This window comes from Symphalangus syndactylus, chromosome 15 (assembly GCF_028878055.3).
Source record: "Symphalangus syndactylus isolate Jambi chromosome 15, NHGRI_mSymSyn1-v2.1_pri, whole genome shotgun sequence".
In the NCBI taxonomy this organism is placed as follows: Eukaryota; Metazoa; Chordata; class Mammalia; order Primates; family Hylobatidae; genus Symphalangus; species Symphalangus syndactylus.
This window is the reverse complement of record NC_072437.2, coordinates 102,818,272-102,842,554: the sequence shown is the minus strand read 5'-3', so window position 1 is coordinate 102,842,554 and position 24,283 is coordinate 102,818,272. Positions and strand designations below refer to the sequence as shown.

Below are 24,283 nucleotides of genomic sequence, written 5' to 3'. Positions count from 1 at the left end.
ATCACCCAATTCCCTTGCATCTACTAAGTAGAATGGTGTCTCAAAATTATTCATAGTAACTGCTCTAGTTTCTAATCCTTTCTATTTCTAATGAAATTCTACTTCAAACAGTGTTTAAATTTTGGCAACACAAATCTATTTTCTTCAGTTATAACTAATAGATAAAATTTCATAGACAGATCAAAATATTACTCTTTCAAAGCATTGAAATTATTATTTCAGTATAAACTAATACAATTTGATATAATTAGAGCAGAATATAATTTCTTTCTCCTCATCCCATTCAACATGACAGTGCCTGAAATCTCACACACTCATTACTCCCCCAGATTTTGTACACCATCAATCTTATCCCAACCTCATAATTTGCATAAAACATTTTTGTTCTGTCATGACAATTGGGATTATTTTGTACTTTCTTGGGTTTCTTTCAACCCAGAGGATTATCTTCTCTCCTCCACTGATTTTCCTTTCCCTCCTTTCCTTTTCTCTTTAAAAAAAAAAGTTTCAAAATGACTAGTTAATTGGTAAAAAAAAATAAAAAATAAAAAAATAAAGAATATCTAACTGGGTATGACATAAATAATGCATCCAATTTAATAATCTGAACTAGAAAATTCTAACATGTAGATAAACTTTCATTCATTTAGCCTAGTTCTTAAAATAATGCCTTCTGCTTCTGTGGGCAACCTTCAGGTATGACAGAATCAAAACTGTCTGAAGTTGGATGCAGCCATAAAAAAGGATGAGTTCATGTCCTTTGTAGGGACATGGATGAAGCAGGAAACCATCATTCTGAGCAAACTATCGCAAGGACAGAAAACCAAACACCGCATGTTCTCACTCATAGGTGGGAATTGAACAATGAGAACATGTGGACACAGGGTGGGGAACATCACACACCACACCGGGGACTGTTGTAGGGTGGGGGGAGGGGGGAGGGATAGCATTAGGAGATATACCTAATGTAAATGACGAGTTAACAGGTGCAGCAAACCAACATGGCACATGTATACCTATGTAACAAACCTGCATGTTGTGCACATGTACACTAGAACTTAAAAGTATAATAATAAAAAAAAAATTGTCTGAAGTTGGAAAGGCCATAGTTTTCCATTAAAATGCTACCAGTGTTTACCGAAATACTAGGGGAAAGCAATTTCTATCAATTTTATGGAAAGCAAGTATATTTTAAAATGAAAACATAATTTGGTAATTTTATTAATGCACTGAGGTTAATGACCTTGAAAAGTTTAAGACAGCAGAAGGTACGCTTTTAAGCGAAGGAGATTATGCATCTCTGTAAGAGGTAGGCAGTCTGCGATTAAGCGCCTAGCTCTCCAGTCCCCTTCTTCTGTGATGATCCTTAGATGTATGTATAAAATTGTTTAGACCTACTTCTAAAAGTAATATATGTAGTTTTTTTGTGGTTTTGTGCTGTCATGAAATTCTGGGATTATATCACAATAGCAGTTCTTGTCAAATTTCTAGGTGGATAAGAATCATAAGGAGGGCTTGCTAAAACTCAGGTTCATTTTCTCCATCACCACATTTAAGTTAGGTGTACTAAGACAAAGTCCAAATTTGCATTTCTAACAAACTCCCAGTAGACACTGATACAGCTGATCTAAGGAAGACACTGTGAAGAACATTGCATTGTATAGACCTGTTCTACAGCTCAGAGAAGTGTGAGATTGAGTCCAAAAGAAACTGCTGTTATACATTTATTTAGACAATATTTAAACTAAACTATGTGATGTTTGTATTTATTACGTTTGTGTGATGTTTATGTATAGTACATGTATTTTTTTATATATAAGAACTCTGGTATGTAGTGAGTATGCTTATATTAATGGATATTTGTGGATGTTTTGCCTCAAGACTTTCAGATGTGGGATTTTAGTTTAGTTAAAAAGTTGTAGATTCTACACTGGCAAAATCTATTTTACCATTAAAATCTAAACATTGTTCTTTATGTTTAGAATTAAACTCACTCACCCCCAGTGATGAAAAGGAGGGGGCAGAGGGAGAAATGGGATGTGGAGCAGTGCACAGTAATTACTGCAGATGAAGACGACCTAAGGAATGTGAAGTCTTCAAAAAATACATAGTTTGTTAACATATGGTCATAGGAGTTCAGCTATAATTGGAAATATAAACTACGACATGTCCTTTCTGAAGGATTTGCATTTAGCACAATGCATGTTTTTGAGTTGGGTTCATGTATTCATTGGCATGCACTGTGGAGTCACATTTTTTGTGCTCCTTTCCTCTATCACGTACTAGTTGGGTGACCTTGAGCCTGTTTCTTCACCTCTATTTGTCTCATCCATAAAATAAGAAAAATAATAATTTCTACCTTATGCTGTTGGCATGAGAAGTAAATGAGTTGATGTATTTAAAGTGCCTATTAGTTTTTTTTTTTTTTGCCTAAATTAGTTTTTTCTTTTTTTTTTTTTACTTTGCTTTCTTACTCATATACTATGAATCCACTAGACTTGCCTTTTGTAAGATCTTTAATGTGTCTCCTCATTTGCTTTTAGTTTAAAAAGAGTTTGAGCTCTAGGTCCACACTTGCCTTCACCATGTTCAATCTATATGGTATGGGGCAAGTTATTGAATGTAGGTCTCAATTTTATTACCTGTAAGTTGATGATAATAATCAAAAGAGTACTCACTGTGGGGGCCTGTGATGTCACTCTGACTTTCTGATTTGTCCTTCCTTACCTTACATTTGTTCTATCACTCAATTTTTTTCAGGCTAATTTGTAATAACTTATAAATTATTATTTTAAGAACGGGTAGGTTATTTGCATGAAAAAATAGAATCTGATGTAGATAAAGCAAACAGCTATTATGTGAATCAAGAAGCTAATTAAATCAATAAGCATTTATTGGAGCACACTAAGAAACAGCTTTTGATCTGGTTGCAGAAAATGCAAATCTGCCCAAGAGGTAGCTCTTGCCTTCAAGTGGGTCACAGTCAGGTAGATGAAAGAGAAATGCATTTAAACAAGGATCTTACAATGTAGTAAAGTCTATAAGAGGGGCTACCATAGCATGAGAGAAGGAACTGAACTTTTCTGTAATGACATGGAATTATACAGAGGACAGTACAAGTGGATATCTATCATGATCATGAACATGCATGAGCATTCAAGACAGAAAAGGCACAATATGCCAAAGTCAGAGTGTTTAACAAGCAGAGTTCTATATCTATTTTGGATGATCCTAAAGATGTGGGCAGGGAGAAGGTGAGAAGGACTTTCCACATCTTGCTTTCGAGCTTGAATTTTACCCTATAAATTATAAGGATCCATTTAGGACATTTATGCAGGGAATGGTTCAAATGATGATGATTGCCTGAAATAGAGCAGTGAACATAGGAGAAGATGATAGAAGATTGGACTTGAACAAATTTAGGTAGTAAGATCTGGAAGATATGTGATTTAGTAATTATGAAATATGAGGTAGATTAAATCATGCTAATAATTCTCCTTAGTAAATAATAGATTCACCTCTTTTGCTTCAGGCAGAATTACCAGTGTTATGACTAGGACCTCTGCTGGGATTTTATAGGTTCTACCTCCTATCTGAGGATTCCTGAACAGGAACAAAGTCCATTCATAGGTCCTTTTGGTTAAGTCATGGAACTGGACCAAAAAAAACTGTACCACTTTACAAAAAAAGAAAATCTTGTTATAATTGTTCTTTTCAGAAAGAGAACCTTTTAGAAACATCTGTCATAGGGGCCAGCCTTGTTTAATTTCTCCGTTGTATTAGTCTCCTCGGCTTGTCACAATAGAATACCATAGACTGGGTGGCTTAAACTACAGAAATTTATTTCTTGCAGTTACAGAGACTGGAAGCCTGAGATCAAGGTTCCAGCATGGTTGGTTTCTGGTGAGGTCTCTCTCACTGACTTGTAGAAGGTTGGTCACATTCACCTGGTGGGGGTGGGGCGTAAGGGGTTGGGAGAGAATGCAAACTTTGGTGTGTCTCCTTATAAGGACACTAATCTCATCGTGAAAGCCCACCCTCATGACCTCATCTAAACCTAATTACCTCCCAAAAATACCATCTCCAAATACCATCACACTGGGGGACTCAATCTGGGGAGACGATATTCAGTTCATGACATTCATACTTTTGCAATCCATCTACTTGCAAGAAAGATCTTTCTTTAAAATGCACACAAAACAGCCCTTCTAACCAAGGCCGTGGAATTGCTGTGACTACAACTTATATCACTTCCTACCTGTGTGATTTGGAGCAAGTTACTGAATCTGTGCCTCAAATTTCTCTGCTGTAAAACAATAATAACAGTCAAACATAATAGAATGTTTCTGAAGAGTAAATCAATAAACATTTAATGCCATAGAATAGAACCTAATATAAAAACGCAGTATTTGCTCTCAATTTTTATATACAATGCAACAGTATTATAACGTGCAAAGACAGAGCATAAAAATATGTATGACTTCAATATTATCCATTTTGCATGCAAAGTTTTGTGGTGTTTTCTTGAATATCTTGATTTATTAGCATTTAAAGCTCCTGGGTTATAAATTTTTAAAAAATTACTCCTAATCCTCTAGAGGAAAGTTTGTTAATCATTTTCTCTTTTCACTGTGTATGAAGTATTACTTAATCTGGAGCTTGTTGATGCCTGGGGACCACAATTATAAACTGTTACTTCAGTTTCATTAGGGCTGGTTTATTTCTAAATATTATCCAGCCCTTTTTCTGTATGTAACACTTCTCATATTTAACTTCAACAGTTTGGCAGAAATGATTAGATTTTAATACCTTTTTCACTGTGTAACTTAAATAATATTTTCAAAAATCAAAATTTTTATTAATAAGAAGATTTGTTTTAACCATCATTGTGGCTTTTCTTTATAGCACCATTCTTCTAAATAGTTCTAACTGCATGTCTCATAGATCCCATCTCTTATTAACTAGAAAAGAGGCAAGTGTTTTTTCTATTTTATAAATGATGTAACTTTAGTCTACTCCCCAAAGTGTGGGATTGTCTAAGATATTCTTTAGTTTTATGGTAGAAAGCTATAAAGATTTGAATCTTAGTTGTTTAATCAGAATTATGTACTTGAAGAGAAAATAATATGCCAGTATAAACACTGGTCTTTTTGGTCTTTCACTACTTAATTATCTGATAAATTTCTAGAAAGGGAAAAGATTTCACCATGTAAAGCACACATTAAAACCAATGTATGTTTCACTGACCAATATTTTTATTTCATATTAATTTAATTTTTACTCATTTCTATTTATTACTTGACATTCACAAGCATGCATCAGAGACTACAGAGGATATAAAGATAACCTAACATATTTTCCTACATTCAGTAAACTTCTGATCCAATATTATGATTCAGTTCATCTTTCTCTCTTAACACTCCTGCTAAACTCTTCATGACTTGGCTCCAACTCATCTCATCCTCTCATACTCATCTCACTGTTCCCAAATCCTCTGTGTTACATCTGTGTCAAGATACATTTATAAAAATGATCCATATTCTCTAACCACTTTGTTTTTGAATATGTCTATAATTCTTCTCCCCAGAGTGCTTTCTGAGTTCCTATCATATATAAAGCACTCTACTAGATGTCCAGCACCTAAAAATGCCTTAGACAAAGCTCCCTGGATAAGAATCTGACAAGTAATACAAAAGTACCTCTCTATTATATAGGTCTGCAAAATAAGCAATTCTCTTTCAAAGGAATCTGAATAGAAATAAAGGCTTGGGGCAAAACCGAACTAGGGTACATACAGACTGAAAACAAATAATTGAGAGAAGGAGGAGTACAATAATTAAGATCCTAGAAAACCTATGTGTGTTTAAAGTAGTTCTTGATTTCTTTCTAAAGGATTCCTTTACAACACGGAGCTGTCAGCTCTGATCAGCAGGATCCTAGTGTCCATGCATCTGCAGTCAGAGTAAAGGATTAGCATGGCTTGATTAATGTATGACTTCACCATGTTGTAAACCCGTATGGCATCTTCCTTGATCACTACCGTGAACCCCGAAGATAGTGCCTGACACAGAGCAGGCACACTCATGTATACTTGATGAATGAATAACAAAATAATTGGAATTTAAATTCATTCTAGAAAAATGGTACAATGTTCATGGAAAAGCATTTTGGTAAGAATGTGTGACTAATTTGAGGAATTACCAGTAGTGAAAGTTTGAGCCAAAACATTAGGTGTCTAATTAGGGCCAAATGGCAGTTAAATCTTTAAAAGAAGTCAGAACACAGAGGCTTTATGTAGCATGTTGAAAAATCAGAAGGTCATCTCAAGGACAATGTTGTGATTGAAGAACATTAAATAATATGTGACATGGGCTGGTTGGGTTCTTTAAAAGATTCTGGAGGAGGGCTGGGTGCCGTGGCTAATGCATGTAATCCCAGCACTTTGTGAGGCCCAGGCGGGCAGATCACCTGAGGTCAGGAGTTCAAGACCAGCCCGGCCAATTGTGGTGAAACCCCATCTCTACTAAAAATGTAAAAATTAGCTGGGCATGGTGGTAGGCGCCTGTAATCCCAGCTACTCAGGAGGCTGAGGTAGGAGAAGTGCTTGAACCCAAGAGATGGAGGTTGCAGTGAGCTGAGATCGTGGCACTGCACTCCAGCCTGGGCGACAGAGCGAGACTACGTCCAGAAAAAACAAGATTCTTGAGGAGATACATAGATGATGGAGGACAGAAGACTTAAGGCAGGGAGAGCAGTGAGGAAGGTGCTGCAGTTATATCTGAGAAATAAGAGGTTCTATTTTAAAACAGTGAGGGTACTGATGAAGAGAAGGAAGCAACCTACATAAGATTCAGGTTTAGATGCTGGGATTTTAGATGAAAAGATTCTAGGAGGAACCTCAAATTCTGACTTGGTGACCTGTTGCCATTCATAAGATCAGAAGGGGTAAATGGAGAAAGAGTTTGAGGATGCAAAGGTGGTGAGTTACACTTTCTATCTGGGAGTTTGAGATGCCTGTGAGATATCCAAGTGGAAAAGTCAACCAGACAGTACAATGCAGAATAGGGCTGTTAGGTGAGAAGTCTCAGCTGGAGATGTGTAGTTGAGAATAATCATTGAGAGTTGAAATCCTGGAAAACACCCAGGGAGAATGAGTAGAATGAGAAGAGAGGTGGCTTGAAAAGTGAATTCAACTTTTAAGGGGCAGGTGAGATGGAGGAACTTCCCAAGGAGACTGAGGAGAGGCCACTCAAAGACAAACATGCAAAGATGAAAAGTGAAGGTAGGTTTTGTAAATTGCTCTTAAATAGCAGAGCCAAAGAAATTTTTTAAAATTCAAATTAATATTTTAATTCCTAAGAATAGGTGTGGAAAATTCATTGACTGAAGAATTACAATTATTCGCTACAAATTCAAAGAATATTACAATTTGTAATTATAAAAATCACTTTGTTAAATGATGACTATAGTTAAAAACTTAAGAAAATGTCTATGTGAAGGACGGGATAAAAATTTCAAAAAGCGAAACTTAAAAAGAATAAAATCATAATTACTTCATATTTATATCTCTTAATCCGTGACAGGAAATGAGGTTTTTTGGAACAGAGAACAGATAAATTATTTACTTACATAGCAAACTTAGCCCGGGTTCCCCATGCCCCAGTCCCCAGTGGGGGACCTAATAGCCAGACGTACCCTGTGTATACAGGGGTTTGTACCACAGGAGAGGAGCTTGGAAAATATGTGTCTCAGAACTCATACCGTGCAGCTGAGCCAGCTGCCTGTCTTTCCCCTGGAGAAGAAAAGAGAAAGACTTCAAATTTCTAAAGTAAATAAATTGTCTCTGGGGAGGCAAAGGTCCCTAGGTTTATTATTCTGAGAGTGTAAGCACATAGCTTCTGGGAAGATCATCCTAAGTTTCTCAGGAGGTCTCCATCTTTAACTTCCAATGGTTGTTTCCCATTCAAACATCCTCTAACCCAGATGCCAGCAATGTTTTTCCTAAAGCCTTGACCTTGCATAAAGTGAATATATTCAGCAGCATTTTTCCTGGCCATGACTAGAAGTGCTAGACTCTGAAATTAACTTAAATAATCACACTGGGGCAGAATCTGTAAAAATGGAAAACCTTCCTCTTATGATTTTTTTTTTTTTTTGTCTCAGCTGAGATAATTTACCAAGAAGGGCTCTTTTCACAGTAGGTCCGTAATAGAGCTTGACCCCATCATAATGTGATGATGGATCCACATCCAGCTGACCTGGATGTGAAACCTAAAGCAATGCATAGCATCTTTCCTAGATTTGAAGGACTTTTAAAGCTTTGACAACCCATCATCTCTATCCATTCCTAGCCTCAGAAGCCCCAGACAGAATTAATCACTTCCTCTTCCCTATTCCCACCGCACTTTGTGTTAATCTCTTAGAACATTTTTATTATAATTAGTTGTGCCTGTCTGCCTCACTGGACTATGAATACTTGACAGGAGAAAATATTTCTTGAGCACCCACGATATTCAGGGCATTGTGTTAAATGTTGTAAGAAGTTCAAGAAAACGATTGCATTATTAAGAATACTTCTTGTTTAATTTTTTATATATTTTGAAATATAGTCCTGAGCTATATTAGGTTAAACAAAGAGAAATTGAATTAGCTATCAACATAGGGGGATATTTCTCAACTATAAATATTTATGAACTAACTGTATAGTTGATAGAATTAGCTATCAATTATAGGGGGACAGCTATCAATATTTACAGACTTGAATATGTGTGTCTTTTAAGAGAGAAGTGAGGAAAGGAAGGACAATGTGATCTTGGTCTTTGAAGGAAAAGGTGGCGTCATACACAGCGAGACTAAGAGCAGAGAATTAGGTAATATTTAGTATCCAAGTTTCACTCTGACACTCGTCATAATGAAAGAGAAAAACATCTTAACTTTTTTTTTACATCTTCAGTAATTAGCTATTTTATGAGGAAACTATGTGTGGGAATGTTCAAGAACATTTATCAAGATTTAAAAATAGAAAATAATTTTCTTCTAGTTCAAACTTGATTGTTTTACACTGCCAGTCAAGCAAGAGTCTGAATGTTGAATCAGATCAGGAGCCTATGATACATTTTCCCCCCAGAGAGATTAAAAAATACTATCTATTAGTTTCAAGGAGAATTAATTGATTCACATTTGTAAAGGTCTTTGATGTAAGATGTGCTATAAAAAGAATAAAAACATTCTATGGGACTCAGAGTAGCACTAACTTTCATTGGAAAAAAATCTTGGCTGTCTAGATACATTTTTCAGTGATGTGTATGAAGCAAATAATTCAATTTATTGTTCAGTTCTAATACAGATTTAATTACAGATTTTCATACTGCAATATTTCAAAGAGCATATTTGACTTTTTTTTTTTTTTTTTTTGAGATGGAATTTCACTCTTATTACCCAGGATGGAGTGCGATGGCGTGATCTCAGCTCACCACAACCTCAGTCTCCGGAGTTCAAGCCATTCTCCTGCCTCAGCCTCCCTAATAGCTGGGATTACAGGAGCCCGCCACCACACCTGGCTATTTTTTGTATTTTTAGTAGAGACAGGGTTTCTCCATGTTGGTCAGGCTGGTCGCAAACTCCCAACCTCAGGTAATTTGCCCGCTTCGGCCTCCGAAAGTGCTGGGATTACAGGCATGAGCCACCGCGCCAGGCCTTGACCCTTTTTTAAAAGGGATACAAATTTACCTCGATAGTACACAGTTAAATTTTATTTTGCTTTTTATATGTTTCAATAGCAGGATAATTCAAATCTGACATTTTAATTAACCTGCTTACTTTTTAAATAATTGCTGGTCAAAGTTTACAGTAACAATTTTTTTCTCAAATCACATATTTTACCTACTTAAGGAACATTCAGATAAATGTTGTATTTCCTACATATTAAATGTAAAAAATTAGCAATTCAGCGACTGCCAGGATGATTCGTAAGGTAGGTTGTATTTACATTTAGGACATAGCAGAGAGGAAGCACTGATGGTTTTTGCCCATATTGGTCATTTGTTTCCATAGCAACAGACGACTACTTCTACTCATTCATATGTAATTTGTATCCTACATGTGTTCCTCTAGAATTGACAAGTGTGTTCAAAAATCAAAAACAAAGTCATCAATTATTTTGTTCAAAATTTAATAGTTTTCCTTCTGGGTCTGACCTTGATCTATTTATATGCGTGTGTTTGTATTACTTTCCCTCTGTTTCTCTGTTTTCTCCAGTACAGTGCCCTTAATCCACGAGAATCATGGGACATGTGGCATCCCACTCTGGTGGCAGAGGCTTTATTTGCTATTGCAAACATCTTCAGTTCTCTGCGTCTGATCTCACTGTTTACTGCAAATTCTCACCTGGGACCACTGCAAATATCTCTGGGAAGAATGCTCCTGGACATTTTGAAGTTTCTATTCATATACTGCCTTGTGTTGCTAGCATTTGCAAATGGCCTAAATCAATTGTACTTCTATTATGAAGAAACGAAAGGGTTAACCTGCAAAGGCATAAGATGTGAAAAGCAGAATAATGCATTTTCAACGTAAGTCTAATAAACATTTCTACTGGTAATGTTGTACAGCATTTAGAGTGCACCACATCACAAACTTGAAAAACCTATGACAAATGGTTGTAAAGAAAATGGGGAATTAAAATTATGCTTAATGCAGAAAACAGAATTAACATGGCTTTGAATAGAAATGAAAACTTCTGACAGGAAAAAGAACACCTGGCACATTTATTTTAAATTTTAGTAAAATCATCTTTTCTTCTGAACGACTTCATGAAAAAGAAAGCAATAGATAAAATTTTTTTAGATGTAGAATTTAAAAAGGTAACCTATATACTACGAAAGCTTACAAGTACGTTAAAAGATAGAACCTGTGTAAAACCACTCATGTTGGAAAATTCAAGTAGGTTTCAATATTTCCTCATGTGTTTTCCAGGTACTAAAGTCCGTTTATGTATCTCTTTCATTCTCTAGTTTCCTACACAAAAACTTAAGCATCTAAAAATACTGCAAATGGAAATCTAAGACTAATCTAGCCATTACTGTCATGCACACAAAACTCTCTGTGCCCTTACAGCTGGATGAGCAATAGACAGTGTCTGTTGTCAACTTTCTCAGTTATTCTCATAACGGGCATTGCTAACAGCACACAGCTTCATGGGCTATTCCTCTATATATCTGTCCCATGTCCTTCCCACTGTGACAAACAGATGGTTAACTAGTAGGTGAATTAATAAGCGAAGTGATTTTCCTCCATACAGTAACCACATTTGAGTACACAGTCATTTTGTAGGTGACTTTAAAAGTCATACCTTATTCATGAGCCATCATAGAATCATGTATACTATAAGAGAGGATGGTAATTTCTCAAGTAACAAAATAGTCAATAATATCACATGAACAAAATCACTTACAGCTAAAATGCTCTTGTTGGTTTAATTCTACATCTGTTTTATCTTAGCCCCAATATTTAAAACTTCATTTTGATTATTCATCATCTTTTTATTTGCACATAATTTTTAAATGTCAGCCATTGATACATCATTTTTTTCCGAAATAGATTTGATATATCCATGGATCTTAAAGAAAACACAATTTTTTTTTTTTTTTTTTTTAGTCAGAGTTTTGCTCAGTCGCCCAGGCTGGAGTGCAGTGGTGTGAACTTGGCTCACTGCAACCTCTGCCTCCAGGGTTCAGGTGATTCTCCTGCTTCAGCCTCCAGAGTAGCTGGGGCTACAGGCACCCACCACCACGCCCGGCTATTTCTTGTATTTTTAGTAGAGATAGGGTTTCACCATGTTGGCCAGGCTGAGTCTTGAACTCCTAACCTCAAAGGATCTACCCACCACAGCCTCCCAAAGTGTTGGGATTACAGGCATGAGCCACTTCGCCGGCCTTCCAGCTCCTTCTTGATCCTGTATTCCTAAGCAGCAGTTTCTTGGCCTGACCAGTTCACTCAGTCTTGACGTCTTCCCACTGCTCTCTTCTGACCCTGGGCAGGAGGAATTCAATGAAATTCCTTGCAAAAACATCCTCATAACCAGCATGGCCTAGGATAGCATCTCAATTTTGATATCTGAACTTCTCTTCCTCCCCCGCCCACCCCCCACCCTCCAGCTCCCATCTTATTTGTGGTTCTTGACTTGCAGCTTGGCCAGGGAAACTTGGATTAGAGATTTACAACGGTCAGATCCCACCAACCTCTTCCTTCATAAATAAGAGTTCTGCTCTAACAGTCTGTCTGTCTGCCGGCTGGTCTCCTGGGTTTCTGATGGAGAACCCTTGTGAATGCTCTTTCACAACTTTCTTCTTACTTGATGCTGCATAACCTGGTGCAAACTGCTTGCCAAGACCACCCCATCTGTTCCTGTTGCCATATCCTTCTGACTTCCTCCTTTGCCTTCCAGAAAGAGCTTCCACATAGCATTTAAAACTGTGTTAACTCCCAGGTCCTCTTTATTTCAGGGTAAAGCTCTGGTTTCCAGACCCAACCCTTCTCACCTATCTGATTCCTCTGCAATCAATAGGTTATACCTAACACTGTCATGACTTATGATCCCCTAAAATTCCTAGGAATTTCTTTGTCCCTATATTGGTTTCTTTGCAAGTAATAGCACGTTACAAACTAATTATAACATAAATCAAAGAAGATTATGGCCAGACAAGCATGATGTAAAATACTTAATATAAATTTTATTCCAAAATCAAATATACTGGATTATTGGGATTATGTATTACTTTCATTTTTCTCTACCAATGATTTCCTCTATTGTCATGAAAAGCAACATATAATTACATATCTTAAATACTATAGGCCTATATCATTCAACCCAAGTAAATCAGTTATTGCACTTGAATTATTTTTTCTAAATAATATAATATAAAGCTGCAAGCCACAAATTATTTTTGGCTTCAAGATATTGAAAAACTAAAGTATATATCAATAGCCCTTAGCATTAGGAAGCAGGAGGTCCTGGCATAAGTCACCTGTCCCTTGATGACTCTGTTTAAGCAAAACAGACATCAGTCATTGTCACAGGGTATATAGTGTTACCCTTGGGGCCCCTGCTCTACGTCTTACTTCTGTGCTTTCTTTGGTCTTTAATTTTCTTTTTGTAATTCTGTACGATTCATAAATTCAGGCTCTTTTTTACTACCCACTATTTCTGAGACCTTATTCTATGTGAGGGTTAAAAATATACTAATTCATATAAAGTACCTAACACAGTGCATGTCATAGAATGTCATCAAAAATGGTAGCTACTCTTATTATCGTCATGATTGGCAATGGTAGAGGATTATCTCTCACATATCTCTCATAAGGCTTCATCTCTATTATTCCTTCCACTCAGGTTCAAACTTTGTTGAAATTTTGAACCCAATATTTCCCATTAGCTACCACTCCTGTTTCTCTCATTCCTTTCAGCCAAGTAACCCTAAAAGAAGCCTATACAAGATGTCTTTTTCCCTCACCTCTCACTCAGACTTCATCCAGTTGTAATTTGGCTTCTGCTTCCATCATTCCACTAAAACTGCTCTAAAAATTATCATCTAGAGCCTTCTTATCACCATTAACTAGGGACATTTATCTGCTCACATTTTACTTAATGTGTCTACTTCATTTGACCCTGTTTAACCCTTCCATTTTTGGAAATTTTGCCCCTTTTAACTTCTATATTATTACCTTTTTCACTTCAAATCTTACTTCTCTAGCCTTTCTCACTTTACTCTAACCCTAACCTTAACTTTACTCTGATAATTTTTTATTTTCATTACTGCTTTTAAATAGTGGTATGTCTTAGCATACCCTTTTAACAGTACCCCTATGAAAACTCATCTACACTTTTGGAGTTGGCTAGATATGTCTAAGACATGACTTCCGTATTTATATTACTAGCACCAATTTCTATCCTTGGGTTGCACAATATATTCAGCTGTCTATTGGACACCTCTCCCTTCATGCCTCCTGAAGACTTAAATTCAATCAAAGAGAATTTATCAGAGTCTCTCTAAAACATATTCTTCCTCCTGCTTAATTCCTTTTCTTAGTCAACATCACCACAATCCACCCAGAAACTTACATCAAAAACATTTATCTTATTCTAGATCCTACCTTCTTCTCATCCCTTCCATGTGTAGTCGGTCAATAAATGTCTGTTTCTGCTCTTATTATCTTGGCACTGTCTTCCCCTTGCTCTCCACTAATGCCCAAATCTAAGTACCCTTGCCCCTGGTCTCTGCCTTGTTTCATATGTCTTCCATCTTGCTTCCTGAATTATATTTCTAAACTAATATCTGAGGCTACCCTGTTTAAAGTGCCAAAATGGTTTCCCATTTCTTACAGGATACTGCCACATTCTTTAGCTTGACATTTTAGATCATTCATTGATCTGCCTGTCCCCTGCCTCCTGTCTTAGTCCATTTTTGTTGCAATGGAGAAATATCTGAGACTAGGTAATTTATAAAGAAAAGAGGTTTATTTGGTTCATGGTTCTGCACACTCTATAAGAAGCACAGCATCAATATTCTGCTTCCTGGTGAGGGCCTCCGCAAGCTTCCATTCATGGCAAAAGGGTGAAGGGAAGCAGGCATCACAGGGGGAAAGAGGAAGGAAGCGAGGGATGGAGGTGCAGGGGTCTCTTCAACAATCAGCTCTTGTGAGAACTGACAGTGTGAGAACTCACTAATTGCTCCTAGGATGACACTAAGCCTTTTGTGAGCAACCCATAATCCACCCTCATCACTCAAACACATCCCTCTAAGCCCCACTTTCAACATCAGGGATTACATTTCAACATGCTATTTGAAAGAGACGAACATCCTCTGTATCACTTCCTTTTCTTGCCTCATCTTTCAATCCCCCAGTAACACTTTACTCTTCAATATTTCCTGATGGATTATAAATATAAATCCCCAAATATGTTATTTTCTTCTCTTATTCGAGAATGGCCTTATTCTGCCCTTCCATTTGACAATTTTTTTTTCCAAATCCTACCTCAGATACACCTTTTCCAGGAGGCCTTTGCTGGTCTTCTCCCTGACTGAATGCCCAGTGTCAGGCTGTGATCCATGTCTTTTACACATCTTCATGCAGTTTCCCACCAGTGAATAGATACTTCCTCCTGCTCCTTTGCAGGTTGTTTTCTCATTACCCTGAGAAGAACTACATGTTACCAAAAGATACAGAATATTTAGTTGTTGAAACTATTCTATGTGCAATTTTAAGCTATTAGCCCCTGGTAAGGTACTCTCTTACGAAGAGAAGGGCACAGGCTTTGTGACAGGTATTGTCTCATTAAGCAAAGCCCTTTTATATTTGTTGGAGCTGTATTCCTAATGGTTGTAACTGGCCAGTTGGAGTCATACATTATTTTAATATTACATTTTTGCTTATAAACTAAAGATAAAATATTCAGATGAATTTTTTATTAATTTGTTTGCTCATTGTTTTAGTCCCATGGGATAGAGGAAAACTTCAACAGTGGAATATATTACTTTTTTACACGTTCAATTTTTCTGGCTGTAAATATATAATCAGGGAAACAAGCTAATTGTATAAAGTATATGTTGGGCAATATATTCAAAGCAAGTGATAAAATGCTATCATTAGGAAGGCAGGACCTAAGTCCACCCATACAGACTGTTAGGATTTAGTCTTCAACCCAAGTTTTGTACTAAATGTCACTTAGTTAAATTGTAGCATTATCTTGGAGAGTTTTCAGTTCATATCTTACCACAGAACAAGAAAAATATTAGTCACATAAAGGCATTCTGAGATGTGATGTTTAAGTAATGATCCTTCAATTTATGGGCAATGTTGGTCTCAATAGATTTGGGAATTACTAGTGACAAAAACATTTCTGAAAGCAATGGCTTTGAAATATTAACTTAGATTGATTTTTTAAAAATCCACCTATTATCTGAACAATTCACTGAAAAACACTTTAAGGCCAGGGTCTTAATTCCTCTGAGAAACAAATATATTTTAGTTAAGTGGAACTAGTCTCTAAATCTCACCACTGACTTATTCCACTGAAAGAAGGAAAATAAAAGAAAGAAATAATCTGTAAGTAATCATGAAATGTCACTTTATTTAGAATTGTCCCCTTTAAATTTTTTTAAACATCAATAAATATTTTGCAAAAGTATTTATTAATGTTTCCTAAAATTAGTAGTTACTATTTAGACAGGAGCAAATGTGTACTATTCAAAATAATAAGCTGTTTATTCTGCATCATTGTTTTTATTTGAAAAAGAACCTGTGATGGGATTTATGTGGTAACATTTTACACTATATATTGTATAACTTATAATATTTAACTTGTAACTTTCCTTAAATTGCTATTCCTGTCAGGAGAACCAGCTGATTTTTATGTGTATACTCACAGTGAGAACATAAACTATTTGGAAAGAAAGAATACAATTCTTTCACATTAAATCCAAAGGACACTATGATTAATTTTAGAAGTTGTCTTTAAAGTTACTAAAAATAAAGAATTCACGGCCATGGGCCAAATTTACTTTTTCCTGAGAAATTTTCAAAGAGTAGCTTTAGTGGCCTTTGTCTAGGGCTGATGAGTCAGATTTAATTCTCTCTAATATTGTTGGAATCTGGCATCTGGGTTTTCCTCTAAGAATATGTGATCACCTCCTCATAGAATGCACAGCATTCCATATAAGAATCACAGTCTGGCTAAAGTTGATCAGATCGGTGCCCTTTCTGCTTCACAATAATCTGTTGTTCCATCATTTTACAGCTCTAGAAAATAAATAGGTAAATTTTATATCTTAAAATTAGTTGCTCAATTAAAAATATGAAATTTTTTACCTTTTTAAAAAAGCAATTTCCATCCTGAGTGCCAATTAGGCATATTTAGTTAGAATCTCCTGGTTACATGCACCAGAATTCATGGCTTATTTCAAGTAACAGGCATTTTGTTATAAAAATCAAACAAAGAATTATAGCCCTTCAGTCTTCTGAGTAAGGGTTTATCTTTGCAAGGGCAGAACCTAGAGCAAGCCCCAGCTTTGGGAAGAGCCGGCGTTGACATAGTGCCGGGCCATGGGATTGTTACTCTGTGTGTCAGCATTAAAATGAGTCAGCTACTTCATCCTTGGACCGAGTATACTTCCTGCCTGGCTTATTCATCCTCAGTTCTCTGCTTCTTAGTTTGTGCTGTCTCAAACCTTTGGCATCCCGTCATTCCAGTGACTCTGACTCCACATCATAACCCCTGTCATCTCCACCCCTTTGGGCAATTATCTTGATATTTTTAAGGCAAACTCCTCTAGAGGGGAATTCTGATCATTTTTGCCTTAGTGCATGCCACAGGCCACTGGCCTTATATGAATTTTCTCTCCTCGGGTCACTTGACCATGATTGACTTAATCCATGGAGGCACTGGGTGAGAAGCTCCAGAGTGTTACACAAGGACTACCTTTCCATAAAAGGGCATACAGGAAACAATGCCACTGGGGCTGGGAGTTGCCAGAAGCCATAATTGACTTGGTTCTGCAACACCATTCCAATCTAATGCTAATCTCCCGACAGACAGAAATCCTACCTCCCTTAGTCATCATGCCTGGTACGAGAAGGTTTTCGTTTTACTTTTGTAATTTAAATATAGTCTCATTTTAACGATTTATCAAGAAGTATGAAAGCTCTATCATCGTTTTATTACACTATATTAATGTATTATTATGGTCCCTTTGAAACAAACAATTCTCCATTTGAGTTCGGATACTCCTCAGCTTATTTCATTTTTTGGAGTAAGTTAAAGGGACATTATTTTCAATAAAATAGCCAGAGTTCATTCATTGGCTAGAATAAATAAAATGTTCCTTGAAATACCAAAAAAACAAAAACCCATCAAATTTTATTACGTAAGCATTCTGAGACTCTTTACCATCTTATAAGATGCATTATATCCAATTTTAGTTGTAAACATAGAAATCTGTAATAATTATAATGTTCTCAATTCTCCTACAACCAAAGCAAAATCAGTAAAAGAGCAGACTTTTTAAAGCCTAAAATTTGGGATCTATCATTTATTAGTGATGACTTCGTGCCCTAGGACAGAGATTGACAAATGTTTTATGAAAAGGAGCAGATAGTAAATATTGTAGATTTTCCGAGCCATATGTTCTCTGCTATAACTACTTTCTTCTGCCATTGTAGCACAAAAGAAGCTATAGAAAATGCATAAATGAATGAGAATGGATGTGTTTCAATAAAATTTTATTTATGGATATAGAGATGTGAATTTTACATAATTTTCATGTCACAAAATATCACTCTTTTGATTTTTTTCCCAACCGTTTTAGAAAGTGAAAACCATTCTTAACTCAGTACCCATGCCACATTTGCCTCTCTCTGCCCTAGGAAACTAAATTTAGCTTTCAAAGCTCTTGGGAAATTTAAGTACACCATTTCTACTAGTTTGAGGAAGACAGTTTTGTTTCACTCTTTTTATCGTTTAATTTTATAATTGTCCTAAGTTATTTTACTGTTGATATTAATGTTTAAGTTAATTATATATATATATATATAATCATGCCAAGCTTTATTGTTATATCCTACGCATAATGATTCCATTAATATAGCTATTAGTATCATTTTATCTTTATTACAGGTTATTTGAGACACTGCAGTCCCTGTTTTGGTCAATATTTGGGCTCATCAATTTATATGTGACCAATGTCAAAGCACAGCATGAATTTACTGAGTTTGTTGGTGCCACCATGTTTGGGACATACAATGTCATCTCTCTGGTTGTTCTACTCAACATGTTAATAGCTATGATGAATAATTCTTACCAACTGATTGCTGTAAGTTGACCAGCTTTATGTTAATTCAAAATTTCCTCTAGAATGTGTTGTTCTTAGCTATACTCCCTCTTCTTACCATCATAAATAAAATCTATAATTAGCTATTGATGAGACAGATAAGAATTATAAATGGTTAATTTGAAATTTCTGAGCAGTAGCACACTATATGTAGCTATAAATTAGTCTGATTTTGTCATGTTACACATGATTACAAAGATAAACCAAATCCATTTTGCCAGGGAGCCATTGGCTATGGGAAGTAGTAGCTGAGGTCTGACTGATAAACAAGCAGCTCATCTCTGTGCCATGTACAATAGGTTTTGCCTCCTGTCGGTCCATTTAACCAACCACCCTCATATAAGCGAAGTCATCCCTATAGGGGAAGACACAAAAGATAACCCAGAGAGGAGTCTGGAAAGGGGAGAAGCCACAGGATTTTCAATTTCTTAAAGCTCAGGGAAAGCAATGTATTAAGAGAAGTAATATTAAATTCTGTAGGATAATACACAATACAATACACGTTTTTTTGAAACTCTGGAACCTAAACAACTTAGCATAAGTTATTTATTTATTCATTCACTACATAATTATTGGGTACATACTGTGTTGCCCAGTACTGTTCTGGGCACCAGAAATACAGCAATGCACGAGAAAGACAAAGTTGAACTTATCTGCTTGAACTTATATACTAGTGATATACGTCTATGACCACTAGCAATAGCAGCAAAACACAACTCTTAGTGGAATGAAATATAGTTAAGTCTTTCATATTTATACCTTAGACAAGTAGCATTTTATAAGCATAATTATAGTTTTCCCATTTTCTTCGTAAATAACTACACTCCATTATACCTTTGAATCTATGGTTAAATCTCTGAAGTGTTATTACTTTTTTTGGTCAAGCAAAACTGAATTTTACTTCAGCCATCTTTAGGGAGGCAAACTTTTCTCATAAGACACTCATCACTGATGAAAAACTGCATAGAACATGAGAATAGAGGTTTTATTTATCAATTCACAGACTAAAGTATTCCAAATGCATAAATAATTCCTCTGGAAATAGGTAGGTCCTAGGATTTGGAGGTTAATACCCGAATTTGTGGATACTTTGAATTTCATTTAAGCATCTTACGATCTGAAATTTTTATAAATAGACTCTAAATTTTTGTGTCAGAAGTTCTATATTCTCCTAATCAACATATTCCCAAAATGTGGGTTCTGTTTTCCAGAACGTCAGCAACAACAAATTAGAAGGCCTTTAATTATCAAGCTAGATACAAGGAAGCTGCCAGCAATTTGGATCTTTAAAAACATTAAAGGTCCCAATTTCATCAAGGAGAAAACACTATTTAAGAATATTATCACATTTTCTTATTGCTTCTTTGTGAGATGTGCTTTTCTAGGTAACTTCATTACAGAGATAAGAATCATCTTCAACTCTCTATTTCGGCTTAGCCCAAACCCTAAGACTATGGAAAACCAAAGAGGCATTGAGAACCTGAGACCAGTGTGATTCCCAGACTCCATGCATGAAGCCTTCTTGGGGGCACGAACATGCCAAGCATTTGCTTACACCTGTCCCAGAATAGCAGAATTTTCTCTTTTCCTTTCTTCTTTCTTTCTTTCTCTTTCTTTCTTTCTCTCTTTCTTTCTTTCTTTCTTTCTCTCTTTCTTTCTTTCTTTCCTTTCTCTCTTTCTTTCTTTCTTTCTCTTTCTTTCTTTCTCTTTGTTTCTCTTTCTTTCTTTTCTTTCTTTTTCTTTCTTTCTTTCTTTCTTTCTTTCTTTCTTTCTTTCTTTCTTTCTTTCTCTTCCTTTTTCTTGTTAACTGTAACTCAGAGCCATCAGTAAACCATGAAAAAGGAGGAAAATGTAACTGTTGAAAGGCAGAAGCACTTATGTAGGCCCCAACTAAAGCCTGCTTTCTATTCACTCATTTGTTAATTGATTAAATATTTATTGTGCACCTACTATATGCCATAAATATGCTTAATTTTGGGGATACAAAGAATTAAAAAGTTCTTGTTTTCAACAAAAAATGATATAGTAGAGATAAAAAAGCAATAAATAATTTCAATATTGAGAAAAGAAATTTGAGGATGTCATGAAGGTATGGAAGAGGGGACCTTGACTGGGGTTGGAGATAGGAGGCAGCTCAGGACTGATGGGAGGCAGAACAGGCGTCTAAGGAGAGAGGATTCTTAAGCCAAGTTTCAAATGTTGACTAGGAGTTAGAAGGTGAGTAGTGGAAGGTGGATCTAGTCATCACCAGCTTAGAACTTTTTATCCCCAGATTTTCTAAGCACCATAGACTATGTTATAGACCCTCTTAAAATCCTAAATCATGAAGAAAGCAAGCACTTGCTTAGTGACTGCAATAAGATAACATAATTTCTGACTCCCTGAGAATCAGAGAATCAGAAGGAGCTGTTGACAGGCCAATGCTTTATCTAAGTGATTTTGCCTTTTTATTTCCTTGAGCCAAATCTACTGAGTCCCATTCTCCATGCCTGCAGGAAACAATAATATACAATTCTCTTCACCAGTGCAGCATAATCAGCCAGAACCCATAAACTTGTCTAGAAAGAAAGAGAAAGGAAAGGAGGGAGAAATAGGAAAGGAAAGGAAGAGGAGGGAAAAAGGGAAGGAAACTGCACCTTCTGTGTTCCCATTTATGCGGATCAATCCATATTATCAAACATTTGCTTAGCAGCAATAAGGCCATGCATTTTCTAGGTATGGTGATTCTGGTTCACAGCACAATCTGTCCAGTATCTGGATTAAACCCGTGTTGCTCAGAATAAAAAAGTATGTATAACTTATTCATCAGCACACAGCAATTTAGGAACATCAAAATGAAGCATAGTTGAAGATTATTCTCCTAAAGTATGAGTTCATATTTATGATATTAACTGGTTACAATAAACTATTCTGAATTCTTAAAACGAATGTATGCCCAGTCTCTACCACCTCCTACTTCTCAGATTTTCGACTTAAATCAGATTTATGGCTAAATTAAGAAGAGACTGGCTGCCCCAAATCTAATTGCCACAAATGTACCAAAGTTTCCTCGGGAGGTTAATAAAGTGGAGTGAGTAATACATGATGAAAGGGATAGCCTCAGGATTGTGGGCAACCACTGGCCATACTCCTCTTTGGTGAAGTCTGTACAAATTTAGGTCAAGATTCAATGGTGTGTCAGAGAGGCCCAATTCTACATTTGTTAGGGGAACTTCTTTCTGAGTTTATCTCTATTGGCCAAAGGTGGGCAATAATATTCACATGAAAACATATCCAATAAGACTTTTCCTGGCAACACTGAAGGCTAAGCCATGAGCATCTGTGGATGTAGCACTAATCTAAGTAGGAGTACAAGGCTTTGGTTAAGACAGAAAGTCTATTTCTGGCCTGAATCAAATGAAACTGCACTAACATGAGCCTACAGTGCAGAAGATGCAGGCTAATCTTCAAGTCATAACTAATTACTGCAGTCTTTTTAACATGGAATTATTTTAGATGTCTGTTTCACTGAAGAAGGAAGGATGAGAAGTGACACCAGAACTGCGACTACCCTAGGTTAAGCCACCCTCTGAAATGTTTAGATGACTGTCTCTGGGAGTCAATGGAGGTTTTAGAAGCAATTTATTTAATGTTCCAAGAGCCGCTTGAAGTCAGGTTACAGGATCTGTGAGATTTATGGTACCTTGTTAATTAAGGAACCTGTCATCAGTTGTCATGTTCTCCTGTTCAGGACCATGCAGATATAGAATGGAAATTTGCACGAACAAAACTTTGGATGAGTTATTTTGAAGAAGGAGGTACTCTGCCTACTCCCTTCAATGTCATCCCGAGCCCCAAGTCCCTCTGGTACCTGATCAAATGGATCTGGACACATTTGTGCAAGAAAAAGATGAGAAGAAAGCCAGAAAGTTTTGGAACAATAGGGGTAAGAACACAGCATGTTAGTATTACTCTTTTTTTAAATTATGTATTTGAATACATTTGTATTCCTTATTGTACGTGTTCAGGTCTTTAGCCTTTTTGTTCTTACTGATTGCATGTCGTGAACATTTATAGCACATCTCCCATGACTAACGCAGTGTCTGATTAACTAGGATTTCTTCACAAGTGAATTTCCTGCATCGAGGGCAGTCACTACTATTTTAATAGAAGTCCCGCTCTTCACACAGCCCTCCTTGAGTTCTGCTAGTCAAGGCTGGGGAACTAGCATACTCCGTCTTAGTACCTTGACTTCTAGGTCTTTTCAGAATGTGACAGCAGATTATTTGTAGCATTTCTTCCTCATTGTCTGTTTCCCCCTCTGGATTGTATGCTCCATGAGGGCAGGGCGTGTGTTGTGGCGACCTCAAATTCCTCATGCCTAGCATAGGTCCCTGCACAAAGCATTTTATGCTTGATAAGAATTCTCAATTAAATGATTGACTGAATATTATAACTTAAATATGCTGTGCCAACTGTCAACTGTGATTCCAGAATATGTGTAATTACTCAACATGTTGCATCCACTCCCTATCATATTAGATGCCAAGAATTTAGGCATCTAAATATATATATATATATATGTATATATATACACGTATATATATACATATATATATATATAGAGAGAGAGAGAGAGAAGAGAGAGAAAGAAAGGGGGGGGGCGGGGACCACTCAGAGCCGTGCTCCTGGTAAACTGGAAGATGATATTTCCCTTTCATCATTTTGGAAATCAAGGTTTCAAGCAATTCCAGCAGAAGATACATCACGTGAAGCTTTTGGTCCAGCCATACCATTGACATAAGACAAATCATTCTTCATGCCTTCCTCACTCTGTGTTCTAATTTTGAAAGTCCCATAGTAATGTTTTGGGAATTAACACTGATATTCATTAGTCACTTGGATCTTCTCGTAAAATTGCTTTGGAAATATTTTAAAATGTTGTTATATTAGGATTACCAAGTAATATTAGAGATTAATTAAAAATAAAAAAACTACTTTGTTTTCAGTTTTATTTTACATGGCTTGTGACTGCTATGTCCTAAGAGATCCTTCCCACTCTTTAACTTCATTGCCCACTGGGCATTGTCGTCAACACCAAATGGTGCTTTCTCCTACTGACAGTGGCACTGATTTTCCTCTCATCTCAGTAACAACTCTAATTCCAGAGAGAAACTGACTGGCAAGTAAATGTTACAAAGAGGTGATTAGGAGATGCAGTTATACTCTTTCCCATAAACTATTACCCATAGATTTGGGGGACTACAGTTTGGGAACATATCTGACCTTAGAAACCAAAGTCAGATTATGACAAAGCCTTTTCCTGCCATCCTCATACTAATTTATAACTTTATCACTGACCTTAGAAGGGACTGAAATTATTTTACTCCAGATATTTGACTTTTGTGTTAAAAGTTTTA

At 36.3% G+C, this 24,283-nt stretch overlaps 1 protein-coding gene across 1 annotated transcript in view; it reads left to right on the top strand.

Moving 5' to 3' along the window:
* Window positions 1-24,283, top strand: part of TRPC4 (transient receptor potential cation channel subfamily C member 4) — a 232,714-nt gene that overhangs the window by 194,825 nt on the left and 13,606 nt on the right. Inside the window, exons 6-8 of the mRNA XM_063618886.1 lie at window positions 10,258-10,571; window positions 18,671-18,866; window positions 22,615-22,809. Of these exons, the coding sequence (XP_063474956.1) occupies window positions 10,258-10,571; window positions 18,671-18,866; window positions 22,615-22,809 (705 nt within the window). The remainder of the gene's footprint in view (window positions 1-10,257; window positions 10,572-18,670; window positions 18,867-22,614; window positions 22,810-24,283) is intronic.